General features: G+C 41.8%; 1 protein-coding gene across 3 annotated transcripts in view; it reads left to right on the top strand.

Moving 5' to 3' along the window:
* Nucleotides 1-26,883, top strand: part of LOC132908078 (protein groucho-like) — a 162,439-nt gene that overhangs the window by 117,077 nt on the left and 18,479 nt on the right. For all 3 annotated transcript variants that reach the window (XM_060961720.1, XM_060961711.1, XM_060961730.1), the window contains exons 6-7: nucleotides 2,051-2,330; nucleotides 12,139-12,164. In XM_060961720.1, coding sequence (XP_060817703.1) covers nucleotides 2,051-2,330; nucleotides 12,139-12,164 — 306 coding nt within the window. The remainder of the gene's footprint in view (nucleotides 1-2,050; nucleotides 2,331-12,138; nucleotides 12,165-26,883) is intronic.

Here is a 26,883-nt window from a genome sequence, read left to right as displayed (position 1 = left end):
CCTTGAATCCTCGGGAAATCGTTTGCTCCGACGTCTTCTTCTTCCTCGGCCGAACCTTTCCCTCTCTCTCTCTCTCTCTCTCTCTCTCTACCAGCGTTTCATTCCCATTTCATTCTCTCTGTTTGTGTGTTTTGTGGGTGGCTCAGACAGTCGCTCGACGCGAGGTTATTATATCGTTAAACCATTTAATTATCTCGGCAAACTGCTCTCCAGGAATATTCGGCCCGTCCTTAACGAGTGTACCATAGTTTGCAGAGGGTGGTGCACTTTCCGCTGCTACCCCTTATCGTCCTCTCCACCGCCGAGAAACTCCTTCCTTTCTCTCCTTTTCTATCCTTCGCGTCTCTTCTTCGTTTCCACCTTCTTCCGCTTCTTTGACGTCTTCCTCTCTCTCTCTCTCGCTCTCTTTCCACCGCTCTTGGTAGTCGTCTTTATTCCAGCAACGCGATCTGCCAAGCGTTAAAACGCTCCGCTGCCGTGGCGCGACTCTACAATTTGTCTGGCAGCTGAAACTCGACCGACATAGCCAACTAACGAGGAAACTAGCAGGCGCGAGGGAGTACGTTTATGGTTTCGTCGAAACTTTTCTCGTTCCTTTTACCTCTCTCTCTCTCTTTCCTTCTCTAGCTTTTCGTTCCTCGTCCTACTCGTTTGGAAGGCTACATAAGTCCCGCCACTTGTTTCGTACTTTCGGATTTACCACGACTGCCGCGTCGGGAGGCAGAGGAACCGAGGGTTATTTAAACGCGACCCCGTGGAAGTTTGCCCCCGTGATTTGTATGCTCTGCCCGGTGGAAAGTTGTGTCCCGCGTAACGAATGCCGAACAGGGGAGCTCCTGCACGGAATAAGCGAAGAGAATTAAATTACGATCGATGACTACGCGTTTTTTTCTTGCTTCTTCTCCTTCTTTATTCGTTTTCCCTTGGCACACGCATACACGATCGAAGGGTGAAAACGTTTACATCGATTCGCTCGCACGGTGGACGGAAATATGATGGAAAAAATTGTACGATCTCTAACCCTTCGGATTGTACGGATGATTTTTTTGGGGGGGGGGGGTTCTATTTATTTATTTGATACCGAGCGAACTACGAGCAGTGTGTTGGCTTGGTGATTAATAGAGGTAAAAATAATTAATGGAGGCGTGTTTCATCATTGTTCAGTGATGTCATCGGGCTGTACAATCTAATCTCGCCACTTATCTAAACGACGTGTTTATCGGTTGCACAGATTAGATTTCTGGATCGGTGATTGGATGTTATCTGGAAATCTCGACGCGCTTGTCAATTACCGGTAATCGGTGTGCTGAACATAAAATCTTGCCTTTACTACTCGTCGTAAATTCTTTACAAATTGATATTACAACTTTGCTTTCTATACTGAATTTCTAGATACCTTTTACAACGAATTGAAAATTGCGCAATTACAAGAAGGATCGATACGATGTTTATACCTTTATGCTTTAGATATTTTTTGTAACGTTTTGATAATGAAACATTAGAAATTGCTTACTTTTATCGATACTTCTATCTACACATAATACTTTATCTAATCTTTTCTACTTTCTATCGAATTATGCTGAAAATTGTTACTTTCCTAGAACTAAACTCGTTAACAGTTTGATAAGCAAGATTCAGACCACTTTAGGTATATAAAAAAATAAATGCTCTAACTAGCTTAGCTTTTTTGTATCATCCATTACACGATTATGATATAATGATAGAAGGTGTCCACAAAAATGATATAACAACTCTAGAATTTCAACCAATGATGGTTCCTACAATGGCTACAAAAAGTATCGTATTTATTGTAACATTTACGTATCTTAAATTTTGTATCATTTAGTATTACTTTTATATAAAAATAAAATTAAAAAATAAGATTTGCAAATACTTTTACAATTAACTTGTTAATTTATGACTTTGATAAAAATCGATTTTAAACTTAGGGGGAAACAATAACTGTTTATCCAAGTCCATTGACTAGGAATATCACGACCGATGGTTAATCTTCAAGGTAATAAAAGTCATTTTTCCTCGTCCATTACAGCAACAAAGGCCAGACTTGCCAAGGATTCTTCAGCAGGTGCATGCCCAGCAGCTACCACCAGGTGCTGCGATGGGTCCACATCCAGGTATACCTGGACTTCCTGGACTCGGTCCTGGAGCGGGACTTCCTGTACCTACGTCAGCCTCCGCTGCTCTTCTCGGATTAGGTATTCCACCGGGTGCGGCAGCAACTGCTGGAGGGACAGCTGCCCATCCTCTCTCGATGTTGACCAAACCGGACCTTCATCGAGGTCAACCCGACGACCTGAAGCACAATGGAGGTAAGTCATACCTTTCACCCTTTCGACGTTTGTCTATCGTTTACGTAGAATTTATGTGACAGGCCTTAAATATCAATGGGAATGTTAGGATAATTTACAGGATGTGTCGATTCATGGAAATGTGTGTTGTTCATATGTGTATTAATCATATGTGTATTGTTGCTAGCAAATTGAATGATTCATTTCTTTCATAATTAAATTTAGTTCTATTAGAATAAGTTAAAAATTAAAATGTCAAATGGTGTAAAGCTCGTTGAAAAATAATTATTCGATAATGCTAGGAAAAATATAAATATCGTTATATATTAATTTATATAAATATCTTTCGATATAATAAAATCAAGCTATAACGTTTCGGTAAATTAAAAGAGACTTTAGTAACCTTTCGCTGGAATAAGCGTTCGCGCCTTGCAATTGAGTGATGTTATCGAGAGACGCGTTAATTGCAGAATAATACAGGCGATACGTTTCATATACGTTAAATGCAATCAACTTTCTAATAAAAACAATTAATTTCTTGTTTTTCTCAGTTTCCTCCAATATCGTCAAGTTAGGTAAACAGTTAATAATAACAGTGATAGTTTAGCTAGGAATTCTGATAAACCGTAAAACGCGTGCTTCAAGCGTATAATTAGGATAATTGGTAATTTATATTCCGTTTGAAGCAGAAAATAATAGAAGAAAACAAGTTGAACGTCACAAGATCAAGCTTTTTGTTATTTCACCATCGTGATTCACAAGTGATAGATGTATCCTTAATTAAGCGTATACCTCATTAAGGCCCATGAAATTGCAATTGCCTTTTTTCGGCGTTTCGTTGCACGTAAAGACATAATCAAGTTTCAAAGGGAGAAAAAAATTAATCGGAGACCATTGTACGACTGGTAACACATAATAACATACCCAATTACGACAAATTTAACTTCTATTTATCGTACCGCGACGTGACAAAGAATTACATAACGATTCAAAACTAAAACCATTAATAATGCAACCTGTCTAAAAGAGCAATTATTTGCAAGAGATTGAACACAGATAGACTTTATTACTCTATTCAGTCCCTTTCTCTCTGTTACTCCAAAACGAAACTACAAACTGTTCTCGTTGCATGACCGATCCCATAAAATCGTTTCGCAACGGTACAAAGAACAATCAACTCCTTGACAGAAGTAATCAGTCGTTACTCAATTTTTCTCATCAGTTCGTACCCATTTCGATCATTTTTCCATGCTGCATGAACGTTACCAGGAAGCGAACGACGATATCAGTAAAATATTTTACAAGTCTCTGTTTTAGCCAGTCACATTTCTGTTGAAATGAAAATAATTTACCGGCAGAAAAATTGCAAATATTTTTACTAAAACAGTTTTTTTTTACGTATACGAATATCAGAAGAAGTGGTCACAACAAGTACATTTTTCTAGCTTTCCTGAGTTTAATATCAGCTTGCGATTAGATAGGAGAATTTTAATATGACATAAACGAAAGACAGATAGCTTGTCAGGTCCAAAGACAATATACATCTAATATACCGGAGTTGGTGAAACAAATCTCGTAACTTCCATTTTTTTAATTACGTTCAGAAAAATATAAATTTGCATAAAATCTGTGATCTAGTAATTATACGCTAACATTTGACACTCGTGCGAGGCTACTATATCATCACAATATTAAGATACGTGAAAATGAAACGGATCTATCGAAACGCTTATCTCGCGATTTCGTCGTTTGACTTCGCCGTAACCGAGTTGCAAAACAGGCGGCTCCGTTTGCTCGCGAGGGATCGAGCGGAATGCAGAATGACATTCTGGATCGTCTCATGAGGATCCGGTTGCAAACGCTCGCTTCCCATACGACGGTGAGCAAAGATAAGACCAGGTAGAAAAACAAGAGGCAAGGTTGCAGGAAACGCGATCGAATGTGCAATAATTCTTCGAATCCGGCTGCCGGTTTACGTTCGATACGCAAAATACTCGCGGCCGAGATGCTGATCTACGTGAAAACACGTCGAAACACAAGGTCAGCGACTTTGGTAAATCGAATCCCTTCGCTGAGCTAACGCAACTTTGTGTCGCAATATCTTCTCGTCGAGAATCTTCTACCATTGTGTCTGAACAGGTGGCACTTTCTACTTCAACGCACACTAAACAATGTTTTTATGGAACCGAACCTCTGGCTAGATAAATGAACGATGTTTAATCCGTATCATTTATCAGTTGTTTATGAAAGAAACACAGTTTTCCATGCATCTATAATGCATATTATATAAATATATTTAGTTACGTTTTCCCTTATGTTTACGTCTGTCCCTATTTTCAAAGTCTTTTTGTTTATGTATATAAAATTTGACAGTTGCACTAGGATTAAGAAGATAAGCGTAATTTTGTTATGTTTGTTCTGTTATTAACTAATCGATGGGCATGAAAATTTAATAGAAAACAATCGCTGGGATGGAGTTGTCAAATATTGAAAATTCACTGCGGTTGAAAAATTTATAAATATAAAACGCTTTCAAGCGTTTGAATCTTTCAATATTCAATGTTGGCACTTTTTTTCGTGATTGTTGAATGACTGATCCATGCTCGGTCGATAACCTTTTTTTTGTCAATCATTCATCGATGTGCTGACTTGCTGCCTCAGATTGTACATTTATACAAAATCTGCTTGAATCAGTAAGCAAAGACGCAGGTTATTTAACCTACATACGTATATATTAAACAACTCTAATTTTGCAGGAGGATGGTGTTTATGCGTACAATTTATAGCCTCCAGAGTTAACAAATTATCTCATCTACTGCGGTTAAAATCTATCAAAAACGAATCTTGCAACAAACGCTAGATATCTGTAAATGTTTCTAGAATTAAATCATGATCTTTCGAAACGCCTACATATCGAACATTAACCTGAACCAAATTTATTTGAAGCAATAAATATATCAAATTCCAAGTATAAAATTTTTAAAACATTTATACGAATATAATAGCACCTAATAATATAAATACCAGGAAGGAAAAATCAAAGTTCGTTCCGTTGAAAGCCCCAACTATCAACAAAATTGATAGCAACGCGACGCAAGGCAGCCAGGAAGCATAATAGAGAGTAGGGTGGCAATGCAATCGCAGGAGAGAGAGAGAGAGAGAGAGAGAGAGAGCACATAGCGTGTGACACAGGGATATTTCAAGCGGGCCGCAATACAACGGTGACGCAAACGATCGTGCTTAAGCCTGAAACTCGCAGAACCCTCGATCTTGACCTCGAAGATCCACTTGTGCACCGGCGCGTCCTCGTCCCTCTCCTTGGGACGGCACACGAGTGCAAGAACGTTCGCACTTAGGCTCCATGTAGCGCTGACAAAGTCGCGAGAGCTTCAAGTGACTCTCGTATCACGCACACATTCTGCCAAACACTCACATACAGACAAGTACATACGTGTACGTTTATGCACAGGCTGGTCTGGTTCCGTGGTCCCCATCCCTCGCGTTTCGTCGAACCTCGTCTTTCTATTTCTCTTCCACTCGCGTCCTCTCCCTGCGCAACGCCTCTCTCCTCTTCGTCGTCGTCGTCGTCGGCTCTCTTGCTCGCGCGCTGTGCATGGTCGTCTCTCAGAAGAGCACTCAGAATCTCCTCTTGACACGAGAGTACTTCCGACTCTTCCCCTCTTTCGTTCCATCCACCTCTAGGTGGCTCTTCTAAACCTTCGCGCCCCTCAGCCTGTTCCTCTCATCCTCTTCTCGCGCCCTCCAAAGCCCTTCTTACCCTCTTTCTCCCGTCCTTCTCTACTTCCGTCCGTTTCCTCTTTCCACTTGCCGCGTTTCTCTCTTTCCGTCCTTCCATCCCCCCTTCCTCACTCTATTTCTTCCCGGCGTTCCACTCACTCCACTCACAGCCGAGTAGTTGCCGTGCTCGCGCAATATCTCCAGCTACACTCTCGCCTAACTATGTTACCGCGGGCCGAGTATAACCTCCGGCCAGTTGTTCCAAGTTGTTTCGCGTTTTCCGAGCGTTGTCGGCCCGCCACGCCGTAATGAAATACCGTCCGATCTCAGCTACCGAGAGTCCGCCACCCCATGACGTTCTTCCTCGCTCCTGCCATGATTCCTTCACTGGAACAAACCTTCGATTTCTCTCGGTTATCATTTGAAAATTACGAGCCATCATCGTTGCGAATATGTACCGTAACGACGTCTTCGTTTAATTTCCGGGCTCGTTCGAAGCTCCATCGAGGTTCTTTTTTCTTTTTTCGTCCTGGTACTTGTTCGGCCGATGGAAGTCGACCGGAAACGGTGCAGGCTTAATGGCTCGAGTTAGTTTGCCTGTCAGCCGTGACAATGGAGGATGGTCTTTTGGATTGCAGGTTTTCTGGCCGAGCAAATGGAGAGGAACGAAGGGAATTTTGTTTGCTGTTCGATTCGATTCGTTTCTGCTTATTTTTCAGATGTACTCTTTAGTTCTTGTTGGAAAAGAGCGGTATTTGAGAGCGTAATATTGGAGCAAATAGCAGATAAATTCTTATGTTCCATCGATGGATGACTGCGAGGTACATATTTACGTTGATACAAAAATTGAACAATTCTTTCGAAACTATAAATTGCAAGGTAATCATACGTTTGAGATAGAGAAGTCAAATAATTTTATCGGAACCACGATTAGAAAATATTATTAAAGCATACATTTAATTTGATGATAACTTCGTCTTGAAGAACGCATTGCAAAATCATAATTTCGATCTTCAAAATTTTATAACAAAATATTGGAAAATGTTAAAGGAAAGTTTACCTGTGTTTCGAAGGGAAACGCTTTGTACCTTACTCTTTTGAAAAAGGAAGAAGAGAAAGCATATCCCGCGAGAGAATAAAAATCCAGAAAATCATTTCAGCGTAACACGATCATACGCGGGAAACAATGTTGTCGCCGTAGGAGGAAGTTCGGTTATACACGTTCATCCGTGTACATACATCCCTGCTGCTAGTATCATCGCGATAGCATTCTTTCACTCGATACGACTCAATTCTCTGGAGGAAACTGCGGTCGCGAAACAACCGCGACATCTGAAATCACTGTCTCGATCCGCGATGCGTCTTTTTCCCCTCTCCAATATTAGAACGACGGGGAATCTCGTCGACACCCTTTTGAAATGGGAAGCATCGGAGGCAAGGAACCGTAATGGGCCACTATTTCTGTCGCGGCAACTGAAACTTCTTCCCTCCTTTCCGGAACATTGCCCCCAGCGAATTGTTTCCAGCAGGGCCGTTATCGTTTCGTCCCACCCCTCTCCTCTCTGTCTCACCAGCGTCTCCTTCCCTCTACCTCCTCGTACCCTCTTGGTTGTTCAACAGAGTTGCCCGGATTCCCTCGTCGAACGACTCCTCGCCGTCGGACATAATATCTGCCTCCACCACTCATCCGATTCTTTCTCTGTCCGCTCGTTCACAAAACGATTTACCAGAACGCGAGGCGAAGTAAGTCGGCAAGACTCTTTTACAGACGATTAGAAACCGGTATCGCTTGCATTACCATTTCATCGTGGATAGTTGCGCGAGTAATGGTCCCCCGGGAGATCGCTGCCCCCTCGACCGTGTACGCTTCTCGTAATTCTCCCGGATATTGTCCTCCTTTTCATCGTTAGTTCTTCCCATTTTTCTCTTTCTTTCCTTTCCCCCTCGCTTTTTCTTTCGCATTGCTCTTGTATTCTTTCAACGACATCCAAAGAGCGCAGCAGCAAGTTTGCTTTCTCGTCCGATCGGGTCGTTAAACTTATCCACCACTTGCTCTCCATGTTCAATCGATTCTTTGTATTCCGACAGCGGTTCCACACCGGTCATCCACGATAAATTACGTAAGCGTAATCGTCGCGTAATTCGCGAAGACAATGGCGCCCGCAACTGGTCGAATCTCCGCGCAAATTGAATTCCACCAACTCGCCTACCGATCCTTATTGAAGCTGTTCACCGTCGCTCTACAAATCTTTCCCTGTCTACGCTGCTCGCGTATCTCTTCCACCACTCTGATTTAGCTTTTCCACTTTCGCAACGACCGCCTGGCCTTACCTCGTCTGATATTTCCCTCGCACTCGACTTAATGATCGCGGAAAAGGTGAACGCGCGCGCACGACATCTCGACGACATCTCCGCGAAGATGCACGTGTTCTCGCGCGGCAAACGAGCACTTTGCGTTTTAGTGGGAAATTATGCGCGCTCTTCCGCGTCCGTTTACGAGCCACGGCAGGAAGTTGCGCGGCAAAGGGGCCGAGAAAGAGCTGAAACTGTTTCTGCCAGCCAGCACCGGATTGCCGGTGCACCCAAGAGAGCAGAAGAGAGCGAAAAAGAGAAAGGAAGTTATATCGGCGAGTTTCGTGCGTAAGACGAGCACGCTCGAAAATGCTCTTTCGTTTTTGTCCCTCTTGACGAAGGAAAGCTCCTGGTTGGATGTGGTTCACGGGCAGAAAATTCACGACCCTTTTCTGTTCGCGCTCCGCCACCCACGACAACTCGGTAATGGCTTCGAGGGTGGATCCTTTTGCCACGGGTTTTCCTTAATTTGCCCGGCCATAAAACACACGGCGGAGTCACCCTCGCGAGGCGGATACGTTTTATCGGCGTGCAAGAACGCGCAAGTGAGCTCGCCGCTCTCTCCAGGAATTACTTTATTTGTACAAGTGGTCGCGAGCTCGCCTCCGGAAGCTTTATGGCGTCGGGTTTTTCCGTTCGCCGTCCCTGCCCTCGAGAACCGTATCCACTTGGGGGTTACGCCGGATTTCTTGTCGCCAACGACGATACCAGCCGACCGTTTAGTGCTGCCGGCGTAACGTTAATTCGTTCTTTGACCGCGGCCCCTGTGTTTTGCACCACCGGAGTCCTGACTGTTGCTTTAGCCACTGGGCGTTATAAATTGCTCCGCTTCTGGCTCGCTACTCAGCTAGTTTCGCGGATAAATTTCTACGCTGCTATGAAGATGTATTCATTTCGAATGAATGTTTTCTTCTTGTTTTAGATGATATTTTTCACTGTGTTATTTTTCTGCAAATATTAAATCGTATTAAATAATACCACTGGGATGGGGAAATAAAATTTCACTGAAGAATTAGCTTCGTTTAAAGAAGGAAAGATTTTAATTATAATAAAATATATCAAAAATTATACAGTTTCCATTATCGTTAATTATTTTCTCTATAAATGTTATCTTGTTTCGGTTTATAGTCTGAGAAACAGAAGGATATTTCAGGTTTCTATATATGGTAATGCAATGATATATATAATTTTTTTTTTTTTAAGTAAGTAAAGGAATTAAATTATAGCGAGTACGGTACTGATTTGGTAACTAGAAAGCGATTGCAGCAAGATGACTGCAGGAAAATAGAACAAAGCAAAAATGTTGCAAGAGTGTAATGGTAAAGTCGTATAAAAAACTAGTACCTTACGTGTTGAGATATCTTAAAGATCGAGTTGAACGATTAGATGCCCAGATAGAAACTTGGTAAAACAGGAATTGATGCCCAACAGCTTGTTTATGCGAATATAAAACTCATTGCTATTAGCTTCGTGGAAATTCAGTTAGATGCTGCAATAGAATCGTGTGAAGTAACGCCAATTACGTTGCATTACTTTAGCAATTAAAAAGTAATTATTAACGGATCACTGATCACCCATGTAGAGGTGATTTATATAGAGATCATGACGAAACTTTAATTACTATAATCATTTCACATATACAACATTTATTATGGCACTTATATAACAGGAAAAGAACCATTTATTCGTTTTATCTCATCAAAAAGAAAGTAGCTTCTTATTAGGAATTCTGGTTTTCTAATTTATAAAGTTTCTATACCGATTATCTTTCGTCTTTTATTTTAATCTTCTTAGGATTGGTTCTCCGTTGAGCATGAGAAAAATTTGTTCTTGTCAATTTTAAAAATAGAAGCGTATCTTTTTTCACGTTTCTGTACATAAATATAATGTACCAATATTCGAAGCTAATTGTACTATAAACAAATACATTTGTTGCTCAATTATTTAATAGCTTTCATGCGTAACATTTAAAACAGATGTTAGATTTCTATACCTGAATCACGCTGTCTTTTTAACAAATAAAAAGCCATATACTGTTTAACAAAACCTCTAGGAAAAAGTCGAAAAAAATGATTATCCTTCTCTCTTCAAACTTTGGAAACTTCTTAACAATAGGAAAATTCGACTGACTCGAAAGTAACTCGAAGAATGCAGCAAAGTTAAATACGCTGTAACTTTTCCAGTGGTATATTTCCTGTAATGCATCTTAAAACGCCTGTTCTCAATTTACAGTAAAAAAAAAGTCAAATAAAAAGATTGATGCAATACAAAGGCAGCCTACAAGAATGGTTGACGTGTAGAAGAAACTGAAACGATTCGACGTGTATAGCCGTGTCGTGGAGTGGGTAACAACAGTCGAAGAATGGTATCGTTAAGGTATTTCCTACGAGACAAAGTGTACCTACGAAAAGTATAAAGAGTGGAAACGAGAAAAAGGGGAGGGAGGTTGGGGAAATCGAGCGAGGGCAAACTATGAAGCCGGCATCTCGAGGACAAAGCTTCCTCGTTCAGGATCGCCTTCGACCTGCCTCTTTCTCTCGCCCTCTTTTCTTTCATTCAACGTCCCTTCTCGGAAATCCTCGAGGAGAGGAGAGGAGAGGAGAGGAGAGAGAGAGAGAATCTGGCTCCTACTTCGTCCTGGCAGCTTTTTTCTTTTATCTCGTTGCCAGCGCGGAAAAGATTCTGCCGGCATACCGCTGACTCTGTTCCGCAATAATCATGAAAAACATTGCGAAACTTCAATTTCACGGGAAATACGATGTCTTCAGCGGGCAGCCAGCGGTGTTTGAAGTGTTTCAGAGAAAGGAAAGGAAGGATACAATCGCGAAACGAATGTTCACTTAAGAAACGTTCTCGAGCTGGATAATTAATTTTAGAGCTTAATAAAAATATAATATAAGAAAATGTAATTTTAGCTTGTTGAATTACGCTGTTGAATTACGCGAATCGAACGGTGGTTAAAGCAGCGTGATCTAATAACTTTATTTATAGGGATGTTTCATTATTGATCATTTTTCTGTTTTTGCAATGCGACGCTGATGTTTGGCGTCGTTCTAAGACGAAATGCGAGGTTAAATATGATATCTGTGTAAATGAGTTGTTGGATTTGACAGGAAGTTATATGGGAAGCTGCTTACTCGACACGTTCTTGATTAAATGCTTCGTGACGCTGTTCGCTGCGTTTAATATGAATTCCTCGAACAGCTTCTTCGCTAGGGAATACCGCTATGCAACGTATTTTATGCTAAAATGTTTAGTCATTTGATTATTACATTTTATGTAAGATTCGTGTTTTTACGATGTATATCAATATGTATGTGTGTCAATATGAAACGTTCATCTCGACTGGTAACAATTTTCTTGAAAAATCCACACGATTTAACACTAGACATTTTTTTTCCAATATTTCTTCTATGTATACTTTTGTTGCTGTTGTACTTTAGAAACACTCACTGAGAGATGATTCGTCATTGAATATAAAACTAATTACGAAAATAACATTTCTTTTTATTTGGAAATCAAAATCATCTCGCGAATAATTATACTTTTTAATGAAGTAATTTTTCATTATTCGTTAATTAATCAAGATGACTGATCTTTCCAGTATTTAGTCTACGATCTATGTACAATATTCAAGTGTTATTAAAAATATATCAATTTTTTTAAATTCTCAAATGAGTGTATATGTTTAAAAGAAAACTTTATTCCAATCTAACAGCATCTGTTTCATCTGTTGCAGGTCTTAACCCGGCAGAGGAGAGGCATGTGAGTATCGTACAATATAACCGATAGAGAATGGTGGAATCGCGGTTTTGCCAATGGGCAATCGATAACAGTCTATTAACAACGAAAACGGTTATTCGGCTTGGCGTTCAATGTGCAAATAGCAATATCGTTGCACACGATGTCGGGATTCTCTTCGACCCGCCGCGAACACGACGAATTTCGACGCCGACTGAAACGATAATCCCATTGAGAAAGCGATGAACTTCTCCTCGCGACAGATTTCGCTTTGCGAGATGCAACATGCCGCGTAAATACAAGCAACACGTGCACCGATAGCGTTTAATCGCCGACCACTATACCGCTACTACTATTCCCGCTTCGTGTTTTCCGCTTAAACGGCGCGACTGCATCCACGCGATACGCTAAATCGCGTTGCCAAACTTTCTCTACGTTTCTAAAAATTTAGAATATTTCTGAAAATTTAGAGAACCGAAGCTTCTGTTTTAAGAAGGAAATTACGTATGAGATTTTTCAACTTTTGGGTGTACTATTGACTCTGTTAATAGAAATGTAGACAAAAATGACAGTTAGAAGAATTATCTTCTAAAATGTAATAATATTATTTGCGATTTTTTAAACTATCTTTTTGTGATGAATCACTTAATGGTTTAAGTGCTTCGATTTTTTTATATGTTACGTATTATGTAAATCAAGTTTATAGATAGAAATATAGGGTTACAATCGAATTTAACGTTATTTTTAGTCACCTGTCTGTTAAATTAACCTCGTAGGATAATTAGAGAACGTTATTGTTGATCTCAGAAAGTTATTTTCGCTCGTGTTATTGTAGATTTTCCATTATACGTTGAAATGCAAATTAAACGAGCTTATGAAACTCTGAGGAAACGTGAGTTTGGAGAAACGTTTTTAAAACGTTGCTCTCAATCATTTAACGATACATTGACTAAATGGGAGTGGATGAAACTTTTCAACAAAAGAATAGTACAATTTTTCTACAAACACAATACGAAACTTTAACAAAAATCGAATCCACAATTACGTATTTCAGAAGTCGTATTATACGAATAACATTCGGTCCAATTAATTTTATTTATTCGACTGAACGAAAAACTGTATGATAACTTTTTCCCAAATCAACCGCATGTTTACCATTAACCGATACAACTTCTAATTCATGACCAATTTACTCGGTGCAGCCAGCACACAAATCGCGCGCAGCCAAACAAACTCGTTCGATTTCCACCGAATGCTACCATTTCCTCCCCCTTCTGTCTCCCCGCAGTTCGTTAAAACAAACGAATCTATGAATTTATTTTCACGCGAGAATTCGGTTCCGAGGGAATCTGGGAATTAAACAGATTCGCAATTACAATCTGCGAATGGACGTCGCTCGAATCGAATTTCGAGAGGGCGAGAGCCGGTATCGGTTCGTTTTTCCCTCGTTTTCTTGATCCGACAGAAACGGATACGGTGCTCGTAAAATCCAACCGTTTGCCGGGTTTTATGGGTCGCGTGTCGTGTTCCGTAAAAGATCTCGTACAATTGTTAGGCTACTTCCACACGGCGATACGCATACGTCATCGCACAAAAATACCCGGACACTCTTATTATCATTATATATTTTATATTATTATTATCCGGACGGATAAATTTTAATTAATTGCTTAGAAATTAACTGACTTGTCATATATCGATACAGTTGATGCTTTTAAATATTACTGCTTAATTTAATCATAAGTAAGTTTGGAAAAACCCTTCTCATTTGATACGTATTTTACAGACTCAGATTTTCACTTCATTTGTGTTTTGTTCTAAATTTTGTTGGAAAATTGTCCAACTCGTTATCGTTCTCACAGATGCCAATATTTCAATGTATATGCATTAGACAATTTAAAACCAATTTTGTCGCGTCATACCAACAAGGCAACAGATGAGATCATAGAAATTTATTTTATTATTCCATTTGTGTGATATCATAAAAGATATAACTTAGAAAAAACGAAACTGGCACCCCGCTGGGGGTAGCCGCCCACATGCTATATTTATTTTTTATTTTTATTTTTTTTTTTTTCTTCACCAACAAGATATAACACTTTACCAAATGTTCATAAGGACAAATTGTAAAATAACCAAAATAAAATAAAAAAAGAAAATTTATGTGATAAACACAGTATCACTTAGTCTGTTCGATTCTCTCTCATAGTCAGATTGTCAGCCTGTTTGAGTTAAAAAGAATTAAGAAAATTATCGACACTCGGCCACCTTGTTAAACGGGTGCGGTATCGTATGACTATCTTTCTTCATTTTACTGCTGGATAACGACTACACGTATTTGCGTGTGAAAGCAGCCTTACACTCGACTATATACACACCGTGAACGGGGATTTTGGAATCGGTAGGACGAGCGGAAGTAGCGGGTTCTAGCAGGGAGAAGAACGACTCGGACCGCGTCGAATTTCATCTCGTAAAAGAAATTAAAGCGACGCTGCTGGTGTGTGGTTCGCGTAGCACGCAGCTGAAAGAGAATACCACAGAGGAACAAATAAAATCAGCTGGCTACGAAACTAAAAGAAGAAACCGGCGGTCGAACGATAGAGAGAGAAAAGAGAGCGCGAAAGTGAACAGGAGAAAGAGAACAAACGGGGTGAAAGGGGGATGACGAAGAGGGTTTGAGGGGCACAGAGTGAATAAAAGGGGAGAAAGAGCGCGCGAAGAAGAAAGAGAAGGTTACGAATCAGCCCGGTGGAAGAGGAGGAAACCTGAAATGGACGTAAAAGCCTGAACACCGGAACACAGGGCCGTAAAAAGCTCGTCGTCAAATGCACCCCCGTTCTTCTCTACCGTTATACACTCTGCCTCTCCCTTTCCCGCTTTTCCTCTACTTCCATCCTCCTTTTCTCTTCCACGCACGCCCTTTACCCCACCTTTGATAGTATAAAGCGACTGCTGGGCGCGGCGCGCGTTTATTAAAAGCGCTCTGGGCTGGCAAAAAAGACTCGAGAGACCGCTCGGAGGGGTCACCGTGTTCCCGCGTTCCGCTTCCGATCTCTTTCGAGTGAGATCACTGAAGGATCGCTCGACGATCGATCGTGGTCAAGATGTTCTTGACATTCGGATAGAACGATTTTGGGAAACTGTGAATCTATTTCGGACTAGGCTTTGTTACCCTGCGGTAGATGGATCGTGATTTGGGCTACGCTATGGTAGAAAGATTGAGGAGGGTTGGTGGAGGTTTTTGGTCGTTTCGATCGAGCTGTGCCGCGTCGATGATCTTCTGATAGCGAACGTGACAAGAATATAAATAAGGAGCTTATTACAAAGAAAGCACTTAGGGGCGAAAGCAGCCACGTCGGTATTTTAACGTTGTTAATCGATTCGAAGTTGAAGAATCGAATTAAACATTGTATTTGTAATTTCGACTCAGTTTTTACTTTATCCTAATCTCTACAAAATTGTGACGATCTTCATTTTTACGCGTTACGCTTCATCAATTTATGCCGGTACTTTTTCGAACATCCAATAATCTCTTTTACGCTGTATATAAACAAAAATATATTCTTCCCTTGTTGTGTTACTCTATATCCTCTTACTTTAATTTCTTTGTATATACAAGAGCGATGTTCTAGTTGTCGACAGTCCTTGAATTAATCGCTGGAAGGCCATCGTGCTCACATAAGAACTACGTTCAGTAAACGTGTGAGTCGATCAATGAGGATCATTAATTAAAACATCCAAGCGTTTTATATAACTTTCTTCTTCTTTTTCCCTTTGATGTTCGCGAACGACAGAAAAACATGGTCGCGCGAGCCCAATCCGCGCTACATTATTCGGTCAGCGAGTGATTTCCAACGTAATTATCTTTTCGGCGTGGCTCTTTTCCGCGACCGTCATTACGAGCCGTGTTTTAACAGCGTACACACCCAGCATAACTTGCGCAATTTGCCCGCGTTGCCCGTGGCCCCCGGCCCGCGGCCGGACCGATAATTAGCGTCCGTTTAATATGCACAATTATTACGGATTGATAATCGGGGCTGCGCATCCATTACACCGGCATTGAGATAGATGGTAATAGGTTTCCATCGGTATTAACTCTCTCTCCCTTCGTGTTTCCCGCTTGTTTCTGCTCCCCCTCTCGTACCATTCAGTTCTCTCTCTCTCTTCTCCCCCCTTCGTGTTTCTCGCTTGTTTCTGTTCATCCTCTCGTACCCTCTCCTCGTTGCTCTCTCCGGGACGAGCGCGCTCGTACGTAATCTCGCCGCGCTTTCATAATGTGTACGGACCGGCTAGCGATGGGAATAATTCGATTATCGTTTGGAAATTTTCAATCGACGGCCGTCCAATCCTGGTAAATCGTCTGCTCGAGGAAACCATTGAAAAATCCTGAATTATGCTGGATTTTGTTTATTATCGGAATTTTGTTGGAATTTAATAGAAAGCGAATATAATATCTCAGTTGCTTTCAACGAGTTTAAACATCGACACGATAATTTGGCGCTATTAAAAAACATATAAGCGAGATTAAAATACTGAAAATACGACCGCGAACAAATTTTATTCTTTACAACTTTGACCCTCCTACCTCTATTCAATTTTTCAAAGGATTCTTCCGCTAAAGTTCTTTACTGTTGTAAAAGAAAGAACGAGAATTTTTGAAATACCCGTATCTTTTAAAAAGCATTAACAAAAGAGCCTTTTATAAAAATTAAAAATTCCACGAACCGTTCTCGTTAAACCTGCTTTATCCATTTCTATCGTATTTCGAACCCAACCACTGTTTCATAAAAAACAAGTTTATTTATCGAAAGCATGAAAATCCTGATTAATCCAAACTTAAATAATCCCTATTATTCACGAGCAGATCGTTCCCATCGCTACACTTCCTCCATCTCTCTCCGCCCCTTTCATCGTTCTCGTTCACACGTCTCTATCGCTCTCTCCACCCTCTATCAGCCTTTCTCGCTTCCTCCTGGTAATCCTCTTTTGCTACCTGTCCCCATCCCTCCAACTGTCAGCCTCCCCAACCCGTTTCCCTTTCACGCTCTCTCCCTTCCATCGAACTGGTATTTATCTCCGTTGCACACCCCGCCCGGCAGCCTTACAGGATCCCGTACAACCACCAGCCGGAGGGCTATGAAATTGAAATATGAATGCTAATGGGGTGGTTGGCTCGTGTCGCGTCGTATAATGTTACTGATTGCTAGTACGTCGGTCCTTTTACCCTTCCCGCCATCCCCCTGCACCTCTTCACCGCCACGAACCTCGCCGTTTCACTGTTGCTCCGTTGCTTTCCATCCTGGGAACAGAATACGTGACGCGTGCTCCGCGTCTTGCTCGCTTGCGTGTCGCGTAATTGGAACTCCAAATAATGGTAGTTTTCGACCTGGTTCGTCGTGGTCGGGATCAAATGTGCATAGGAGAGCGCAAATGCGAAACGGAGAGAAAGAGGAAAATGGAAGAGACAGATGGTGGTGGTTGTTTGGTTTTCCACGTTTCAGAAGACTGGCAGGAGAATTCAGTCGTGTTGCAGGGAGAGAGAGAGAGAGAGAAAGTGAGAGGGGGATAAAGAGAGGGGAGAAACTGCACAGAAATTTATATTTGTTTGTTTATCCACGCTGAATTCCACGGTTCCGCGCGCGAGCAAACGTTTACTCTCGAGCGTAGACGCGAGCGACGAGCTGGCTGGATTACGAGCAACGCCGAGCGCAATTTAAAATTAACCCCGGGGAACCAGGCAACGTCGAGAGCAAGATGCTCTCCGCTGGATCGGTGCGCAAACACGCGAGAACGCGGCGCGGAAGAGCGTTTTAAAAACGCTCGATGCACGGGTCCTGGCTTCGGTCGAGGGCGTGTCGTCGTGTTTGTACGTCGTGCGTACAACGGCCCCGAAACGAAATTAACGAAACAAAAATTTATACCATCGTGTATTTTGTTTCGCTTGGTAAGAGCTTTTTGTGTTTCGATGAAATAATATCGAATATCGCAGCAGGATTTAGATATTTCCTGTGTGTAGGTTGTGAACGAATATCGAGATATAAAGTTGATGTAGAAATTAATTTTTATTGACTATACAAAACTCTTGCGATGATATTTCAATAATTAAATTGTTATGGATTTTTATTTTTTTTATCAACTTATTATTTAAGTGCTTGGCAAACGCGTTCTAAACCATTTATAATATTCTACGAATTGTATCGTTTCAAAATTCATCGTTACGCACAAGGTTTTTATTGTTACGTACCAATTTGAAGGAACAGTTAACGTGTTTAAATAACAATAAAACAACTTATTTAATCATCACGTATTTGCTGAATACGTATTATCAAAACATATAGAACAAAAATTAATTATAAAGTAAAATTAATAACAAATTAATAACAATAATAATAATAATAATTAATAATAATAAAAGAGAGCATATATATATATATATATATGCTCTCTTTTCGACATATTTCTTGAAATGAATTGTTCTATATTGCTTTTTTAATTCGTTGTGTGTAGCCTGTATTCTGTATTTCCCTTGTTATTAATAATAATATATATATTATATATTATATATATATTATATATATTATATATATTATTATTAATAATAAGGGGAATATTATTAATAATATATATATATATATATATATATATATATATATTATTTGTACAATCGAGCAATGCAATTCGATCGTTTTAAAACTTAAAAAAAGAAAAAGAACAAAAAGAGTGGCAGTTCTACGTTTCGAAAGAAAGCCAAATCTACTTGCGGAGTCTTTTCCTCTTTCCCTTTGTATATCTGACATACCTGAAAATAAAATCCGCCTAACCTACACCTCTGTACACAGTATCACCCACTCGACCAGCGTAAAAAGAAGAAAACAGTCTTGTTTTCCACGGCTCCACTTTGCCGTATCGGTTCGGATTTATACCTGCTCGCGTGCCATACGATAAAACTTCCATCCCTCTTGACAACTCGTTATCCGACTGTATTTTCGTGCTCTTCTCGCCGTCAGGCAGCCCCTTTTTGTCGCGCTTTGCCTCGCCACTTACCCTTTGCAATCCGATCCCGACGACCGGTATGAATCGACCGAGTGGCGCACGGTTTCACGGAACCGAGTCGAGCGAAATCGTCGTGGAAGGAAATAAGGAAAAGCTGGGAAAGAGACCAGAGAGGATAATAGAAAAGGAAGGGAAGAAAGAAGGAGAAAACTCTCGTATATCGAATCGAAAACTGACGACGAACGGAAGAGAATGTGAGTCGTTATTATTCGTGCACCGGTAAGCTCTGTCTTCCCGTTCCCGGAAGAAGCTTTTCTCTTCTTGCTCCGACCCTCTGCCACCCCTGACACGCTACTATTCTCCACAGACGGCGTTCCTTCTCGGGATTCCTCTCGCAATCCGGAAAAATATTTCTCCACGCGGAGCTCCTCGGAAGCGTACGCGATCCGAGAAACGTCTGGGTTGAGTTGAAATAAAAAGAAATGGAAATACCAGGCAAGGGGAGAGTTAAAGAAAGAACAGGGAGGAAAGCGTGGAACGTCTGCTGCTTTTCCTCTGAATCTCGCTTGGCCAGGCTCGGTCGAGGTGTTGACTCATAACCAATTCATGAAACACCGAGAAGCGACTGTTCTCGCTGCTTGCGCGAGCAAAGACGAGGGTAAAGAGAGGCGAGAGGGAGAAAAAAGCTGGAACGCCTCTGGAATATTTATTTATCGCCGTCACGACGCCGTGGTATAGGCGTTTTTTTTTTTTTTTTATTTTACAAACTGGTGGGAGAGAGCGTTCACAGGCTGCTGCTGTGAGAGCCGAGCGAGAAAAGGGTACACACGGGGGTGGAAAAAGGAGAGGAATCGGATCGCTCGAGTTGCACAAGCACGAACTTAATTGAATTTCACGATACTTACGGCCGATCCGAATAGCTCGCGGCAAATTGTCGCGAAAGCGAGTGGCCCTCGATGCCAATGAGAAAAGTGCTCGAGAAACGGCGCCGCATTAATTCGTTCGCGGAACGAGACCGAGCTGACAGCGAGACGGCGAATATCCTCGAGAAGGGCGCGACCGGTCAACGAGTTTCGCGCCGATCAAAGGCTCGTTCAGCCTCGTCCAACGATTTCTTTTTCTCCCTCGTCGTGTTTTGTCGTTCAACGACGCTCGTTTCACAGACAGAGCTGTGGATATCGGGACTCGATAATTTCAGATCGGGCCTGTTCTTTCTCACGCCACCCATGAGCACAAAGTTTTCAGCGTTAATTAGCGGAACAACGAAGGTGAAAGCGAAGGCAGAGGTGAAATGAAGCAATTGCCAGGTTTAAAAGATCGTTCTCTATTATGCTCGTCGAACAAACGCGACTGCAATTATCGATTTCCCGTTTCGAGAAGCCTCCAATGGAACGCGAATGCTGGTCGGGCAGAGGCTTAAGAACATTCTTTTGGCCGAGAATATTCCCAGTCTCCGCTTGTAAGCCTTGAAAAGTCAACCCCGATAGAGACCTTGGCATATCGATTGTTCTTCATCTTTGGTTCCCAGTGTTTCCTTCCATATAATCATTTTTCCTGCAGTTCGTTTGCTGTTTGGTCATGCACGATTTTTCCAACTCTTTCTCTCTGGTCGCGGGAGTTTGCCACTCACACTCTGTTGACGCTGGCCTTCTCTCCTTCCTCCCGCTGTGATCTTTTTTTTTTTTTAATCCCATCACAGAGTCGAGCGCACACCAACGACCCTGTCGCCCGGAGGTCGGTAAATTAAATCTCGAATAAAGTGCAAATAAACGAGCGAGGGGGGAGCGAGAGGCAGGATGAAAAAGGAAAAGAGAGGAAAAGGAGGGAGAGGGTGGTTACCTAGCCGGTGTCTCTCGCTACCTGGTGGCTGGTGGTCGAAAGTGCGGTGCAAAAAAAAGCGGCGGAGCGAGGATGAAAAAACGTCGCCATGCAAGGATGGTGGGGATATGACGGATAAAAGAGCGAACTGACGCGAGAGTGTAATTTATTTTAATTAGAGTGGCTGCATTATGTAAGCGGACGAAGCGCCGATGAAAGGGTTTGAAAGGGTCGAGAGATCCTGACACCGAGTCCCAACATTGCCTGCAACCACCGCTCTCCCTACCCTCTGCTCCGGCAATCTTTGCCTTCGATCCCCGGAACGGACTAATTCACTCCTGGTCCAGGGTCGTTGCTGATTGAACGTTTGGAAAGGCAGTCGACGAGATCCGAGGGGTGCCGCGTCACACGAGAGTTTCGTTCGGCTACCGGGAGCACGACTCGTTTACCGATTACTTTTCTGCTCAATAGAAAAAGCGGAGAAAGTGGAGAAAAAGCGTGTCTATTTGAAAATGAGAAAAGTTTCTTTCGTTCCCCTTTTACATTTTTACGAGCAATTTGCTAAGATGAGAATTTTTCGAAGACAGATTTAAACCTTTTTAATCGATCGATTAGCGTACGTAAATAGCACTTACAATTATACAAGAGGAAAATTTGGAAAATCGAGACACGCAAGAAGAGAAGAAAGGGAACAGAAATTCAAAGAGAGAAAGGTGTGCACGTGTGTATCGATGCGAAAGAACGGAAATGGTTCTAGGGAAGTTAGCACGAGGCTGAGAAGACCACGCTTATCCCCAGAAACATCGAGGAGGTTGTTCGTCCTCTCCGCTGACAGGGTAGAGAACTACCGATCCCAGCTGCCTTACCGACACCTCTGATCTCGTTAGGGACGCATTAATTAATTTACAAGATGGCGGCGGTAGCAACGATGACGACGACAGTATAAGAGAGGCAACAGCCACTGTGTAAAGTCGAGATAGGAGGGTTAGAGGTAGTAGTAGCACGGCACGTTTTAATTACTAATTGAAACGTTCTCCTACCAACCGGTGGTCCCCTCATCCTTCGTCCCCCATAACCTCCCAAGGCCCGTGCTTCCTGCCGCGCTTCAATCCCATAATTCTGCTTCCTTTCCGCCACCACCATCGTCGACGCCGTCGTTGCCCCATCCACCACCATCTCCATCACTGCTACTATCGCTCCTTTTACTTTTCCGCGTTCCATCCCTTCGTCGATTCTACCTCACGGCTCTATCTTAATATCCGTCTCCGTCGGGGGTACTTAATATTTTTAAATACTTTGCAGTACACCCTCCTCCGTCTGTCTTTTGTCCTTTTTCCTTCCGTCTCGTCTCCTTCGTTATATCGTCCCTCGGAGAACGACGGTTTCTCGATCCCCTCGTTTTCGCGGCCGACGCACCACGCTGGAATTTATGAGAAGCTAAATCCGTAGCTGCCGCGAATTAATTAATTAAAAACATCACGCTACCTTAATGACATTCTCCCGCCTCCTATCTCCATCCCCGTCCTCCACCTCTTCAACGTCTTTCCGCCCATCCTTCTCTTCGATCTTCGCCCGCGCCACCCTCTGTTCTCTTGCCGCTAAATTCGCTATTCACGCTGATCACGCCGTCGTCGTCTGGTTTTGCACCAACATTTGTTATGGAAATCAATGTAATACCACCACCTACGAGGGGAACGTGCAGTCAGCCGCTAATGGCCACTTTTCTCGTTAACCCGAAGAAACAGAAGTAACAGCAGCGTTCTGTTTTTACGAGACACTTGAGAGGATTGTTTATACGGAGATAAAAATCCCTTGAAGACTCTCTTCTGTTCGACCGTTTGCCGCCTCTTTTCGAGTACACATGGTGTTGTCGAATCCGTAACGAAATATACACCTCTTGCTCTGCGATTTAAGTTCCGATAGCGCGTGCCGTAAACAACAAGGCCGATCACACGTCGAGCCATTTCACGGTTTGCCTGAGCGTTCCAAGTTGTGCAGATTGTCTTTTGTGTCTTTTGATATGGAAGTAAGGTACAACTAATTTTAGTTTGCAAGATGTTTTTTATTATTTGCAGGCGAATAATAAATCAGTGACATCTGTTTACGTCGCGTGAGATGGTCCGCGCGACATCCATCCTGGTCAGGCCGCCTAGGCCTACCCATCGTCACAGTGACCCGTTTTAGGCCCAAGGGACCCCCATAAACCGCATCTATTAACCATTAAGTTACAGTCATATAAACAGCGCCGGTTTATGGAAGGTCCCAAAATTCCGTTAGTTTATTGCACATCCTCGCTAATTGCGAAGAAAACAGATGTGCCCTGCGAAACTGCTGGGTTTTTCCCAAGAACAAGGACATCCATGAGCCAAATGTGCAGGAGACTTTCTCCTCATATTGTATGTATTAATATTAGCCAAGACCAATGGGCATCGCGGATCGTTACCCTCATTATTCTACCGAAAAGTGTGAACAACGAATCCGCGTCCTTAGTTCAGCAAGGGTACACCCTCACCGAGTTTTCCTCATTAAGAGCAGTAGAGCAGACAGACAGAAAGGTTCTCGGGCTATAACGCGCTAACATCTAAACCCTCGGGTCAGATCGAAAAATAATTTCTGTAAGTCCCACGTTTTGTTAATGGTAAATAAACATATATTAGGTAACTGTAGACTACAGTTATTCAAACACAACCACCCCTATTCTCGTAACTGAAATCAGGGGATCGCCCTGCTCGCGGTGTCGATTCGTACATCGTAACGGGAATTTACGACTCCCGTTGACGCGTCTCAAAGCGAACGCGTCTCCCCGCGACCGGACGAAAATACAACATCGACGTACCACGTCTGTCACACGATAGTGTAGGTTAAGGGGATCGGATAAGCATAGATCGGAAGAATCGATTTAATTTAGTCTCGTTTTTAATTTATTTCCGAAGATGTCTGTTTTATACATTTTTATGTAATAATATTTCGGTTATATGATTTTGTTTAATTAGCTTCCACGAAAGAATTTTGCGTTTATTTTCTAAATAATTTTAAGCAGATTTTGTAATAAAAGATAATGATAGAGAAAAACGATATGAATTTTCAACTCCACTTTCATTCTCATGATTTATTACGAAGCAAACACCTGTTTTCTCAAGGGGCTCATAACTTTGTCATTTTAATTAAGTATCAACGCGAGTTACTAAACATCTTACTAAACGTTATCGAATTCTCCATCAGTTTCAAAACCCGTACAATAATTCACGAAGAAATATACGCGTTAATTAAAAACAGCTAAATGTGCCTCACACGAATTACGTACAATTGCAGGACCTAACATCAAATAGAAAAAGAAACAGCGCGAGAAAGATACAAACCCCATTTTTGGAACTCGTTTTCAGAACGTTAATAAAATATTCAATAAATTGATTGAGAAAATATTTTGAACGAAATGTTGCCATAACATAACCCCATAATAAATTATAAGAAAACATCAAGACGAGAAAATACCTTCGGTAGTAATTCACTCATTAAAAGAAGCACCCATCTAAAATCTCCAAAAAGACTACCACTGTTATACCGCTGTTATAAAGTGAAAAGAAGTGACCATTAAAGGAAAGCAGTCGATTTAACAAGAAATCAAACAACACGAAGCCTCGCGTAGATCGAGCGATACTAACAATAAGCTGAACGAAGAAACGTCAGTGCGAAACGACCGCGATAATGTTTCGATGAGGGGAAAGTGAACCGGAAACAATAGCGGTAATAATAGAATTCAAATTGATTCAGCGTGGCGAGAAGGGTATCTTCGAAGCGGTTGGAAAGGAGAGAAGAGGTCCAGCGGCTTGTCTGCGATCGTCCATAGCGTAGAGGCGCGGCCGAGGGCAATTTCAACAGTGCCGCGACAGCGAATCGCTTCGTTTCGCTCTTTTACGATCGATTCGTTCGGCCCGCGGTTCGTTCCGCTCTGTGCGCGCCGATATTTACGCGCGAACCATTCATCGTGCGCTACGCGCAGACGCGAGGCGGGCGCGCGCGGTTAATTTAATTCCAAAGCAAGAAACACTCTCTCTTTTCTCTCTCTTTCTCTCTTTGTTCGTATCGTCTGTTGGTGCGAAAGCTTGGAAACTGCGCGATCGCCGCGGGCGGCGTGAATAATCCGCGCGATTCGTCTCGCGTCTCGCAACGATCGCGTTTCGAGGGCTCGCGGGACTCCGTCGAACAACTGGAACGCGATTTGCAGTCGCGTCGAGACACCGTGTCCGAGGCGATTTTCAAATAAATGCCCTCGAAAGTCGGTTTCCAGGTGGCCCGCAATCGGTGACTACACGTGCGTAGAAATTGCTTTACTTTGGTTAATGGAGCAGCTTCGTTGTGTTTGTCTTCAGAGATGATTATTTGAATGGGAAGACGAGGTTCTTGAAGCACGATGTTGATTTGTTTCGTGCAAGTACGCTATGTATGTATGTACATCGCTTTTAATGAAAATATGTCAATTGCGGGGTGAATAAAGAATTTTTCATGAAAATTAAATACTTAGAACGTTTACACGTAGATCGTTCTGATTTATATGATACGCAGATTATATATTAACGTTTTTAAATAAACATCTTCGTGTACTTTTTTATTATTCTAAATTTGGTGCATTAATTTCATACTTTGTAAGTGATGTTGTTTTAGACAATTGATCTCGTTCACACGCAATTACATAAAAATTCACGTCTAATGTTTCTATTAAATCTTTACCTCTAACACAAGAACTATCAAATCAGTTAAAATAACTGGTGTCGAATGTTTTGTGTTTGCAATTAAGCCAAGTAATTAAAACAATTAAAACAAGTAAGCCCTTGTTGTACCATTCATTTATTAATTTCATCAATCACAACGCAATTTTTCTAACCCATTATCAATTCCAAAGTATGTATCTACTTTCATTGAACCTGCACAATCCTTATTCCCAAAACATTCAACTTGCAAATATAATGAAAACGGAGGAGACGTTAAAAACCTCGAATTAAAGCAGCGCGAATCTCTCGAAACTCATATTTAAAACAGCAACAATTTCGCTTCCTTTTTTAATCCGTCTGTTATCGACCAAAGGTAAAAGGGAAAGGGAGAAGACGGTTCACTTTGAAAACGAGGATTTCAGCTCTAAAAGTTGAGGAACATCGATTTGGTGAAAATTAATTTTTCCCGTTGCCAACGAGTTAAGGGATAGCGAGCTCTTGAGCCGGATGGCAGGCTATCAAGTCTCGAGGGCGGCGTGGTTAACGCACATATACGCACGCACACGCGTCCGCCAATGTGGCAGCCCCTCTTTTACGACTCGCGGCACGTTTAACGGCCGACTAAGCTTTTTAATAATTCGCCGACCGGTAATTAGTTCGTAATTTAATGAGGCGGCCGTAAAACTCCGCCTAGGGCCACCCGAACTCTCCGACCGCCCCGTAATTACGTCTCCGTATATATTTCACAATATAATCGTCCGGCTCTCTGGACGAGATTCTGTTTTCTGAATCTTCTCTCCTTTCGCGACCGGAAGTGGCGTGGAGAGCGTTCCGGAACGACAGGACTGCTAAAAAGGTACGTTGACAACGATGCATACAGCAACGGGATTGACTACAGTACACTGTGTCGTAGTATTTTTTAACGTTAAAACCACCGTCAGCCTTTAAATATACGTTCGAATGTATTATATATAAATGAGTATAATTAAAATCAACATAGTGAAAATAAATATACTATAATTCTGATTCGCCGTTTTATTAAAAGTTAAGATTAATTTTACATATGAATAATTTTAGTAATTTGGTAATTTAGAAAATCTAAAACCGGTTTCTTTCGATAGGTAGATTGGAATATCGAGATTTGTCTCAGCGACCAAAAGAAACTTGAAACATTCTACAAAGGTTAATCGATGCAAAATCAGATTATACCACGCCAAACTCCA

Source organism: Bombus pascuorum, chromosome 1, assembly GCF_905332965.1.
Source record: "Bombus pascuorum chromosome 1, iyBomPasc1.1, whole genome shotgun sequence".
NCBI lineage: Eukaryota > Metazoa > Arthropoda > Insecta > Hymenoptera > Apidae > Bombus > Bombus pascuorum.
The sequence above is the reverse complement of the archived record's forward strand: the minus strand, read 5'-3'. Positions and strand labels throughout refer to the sequence as shown.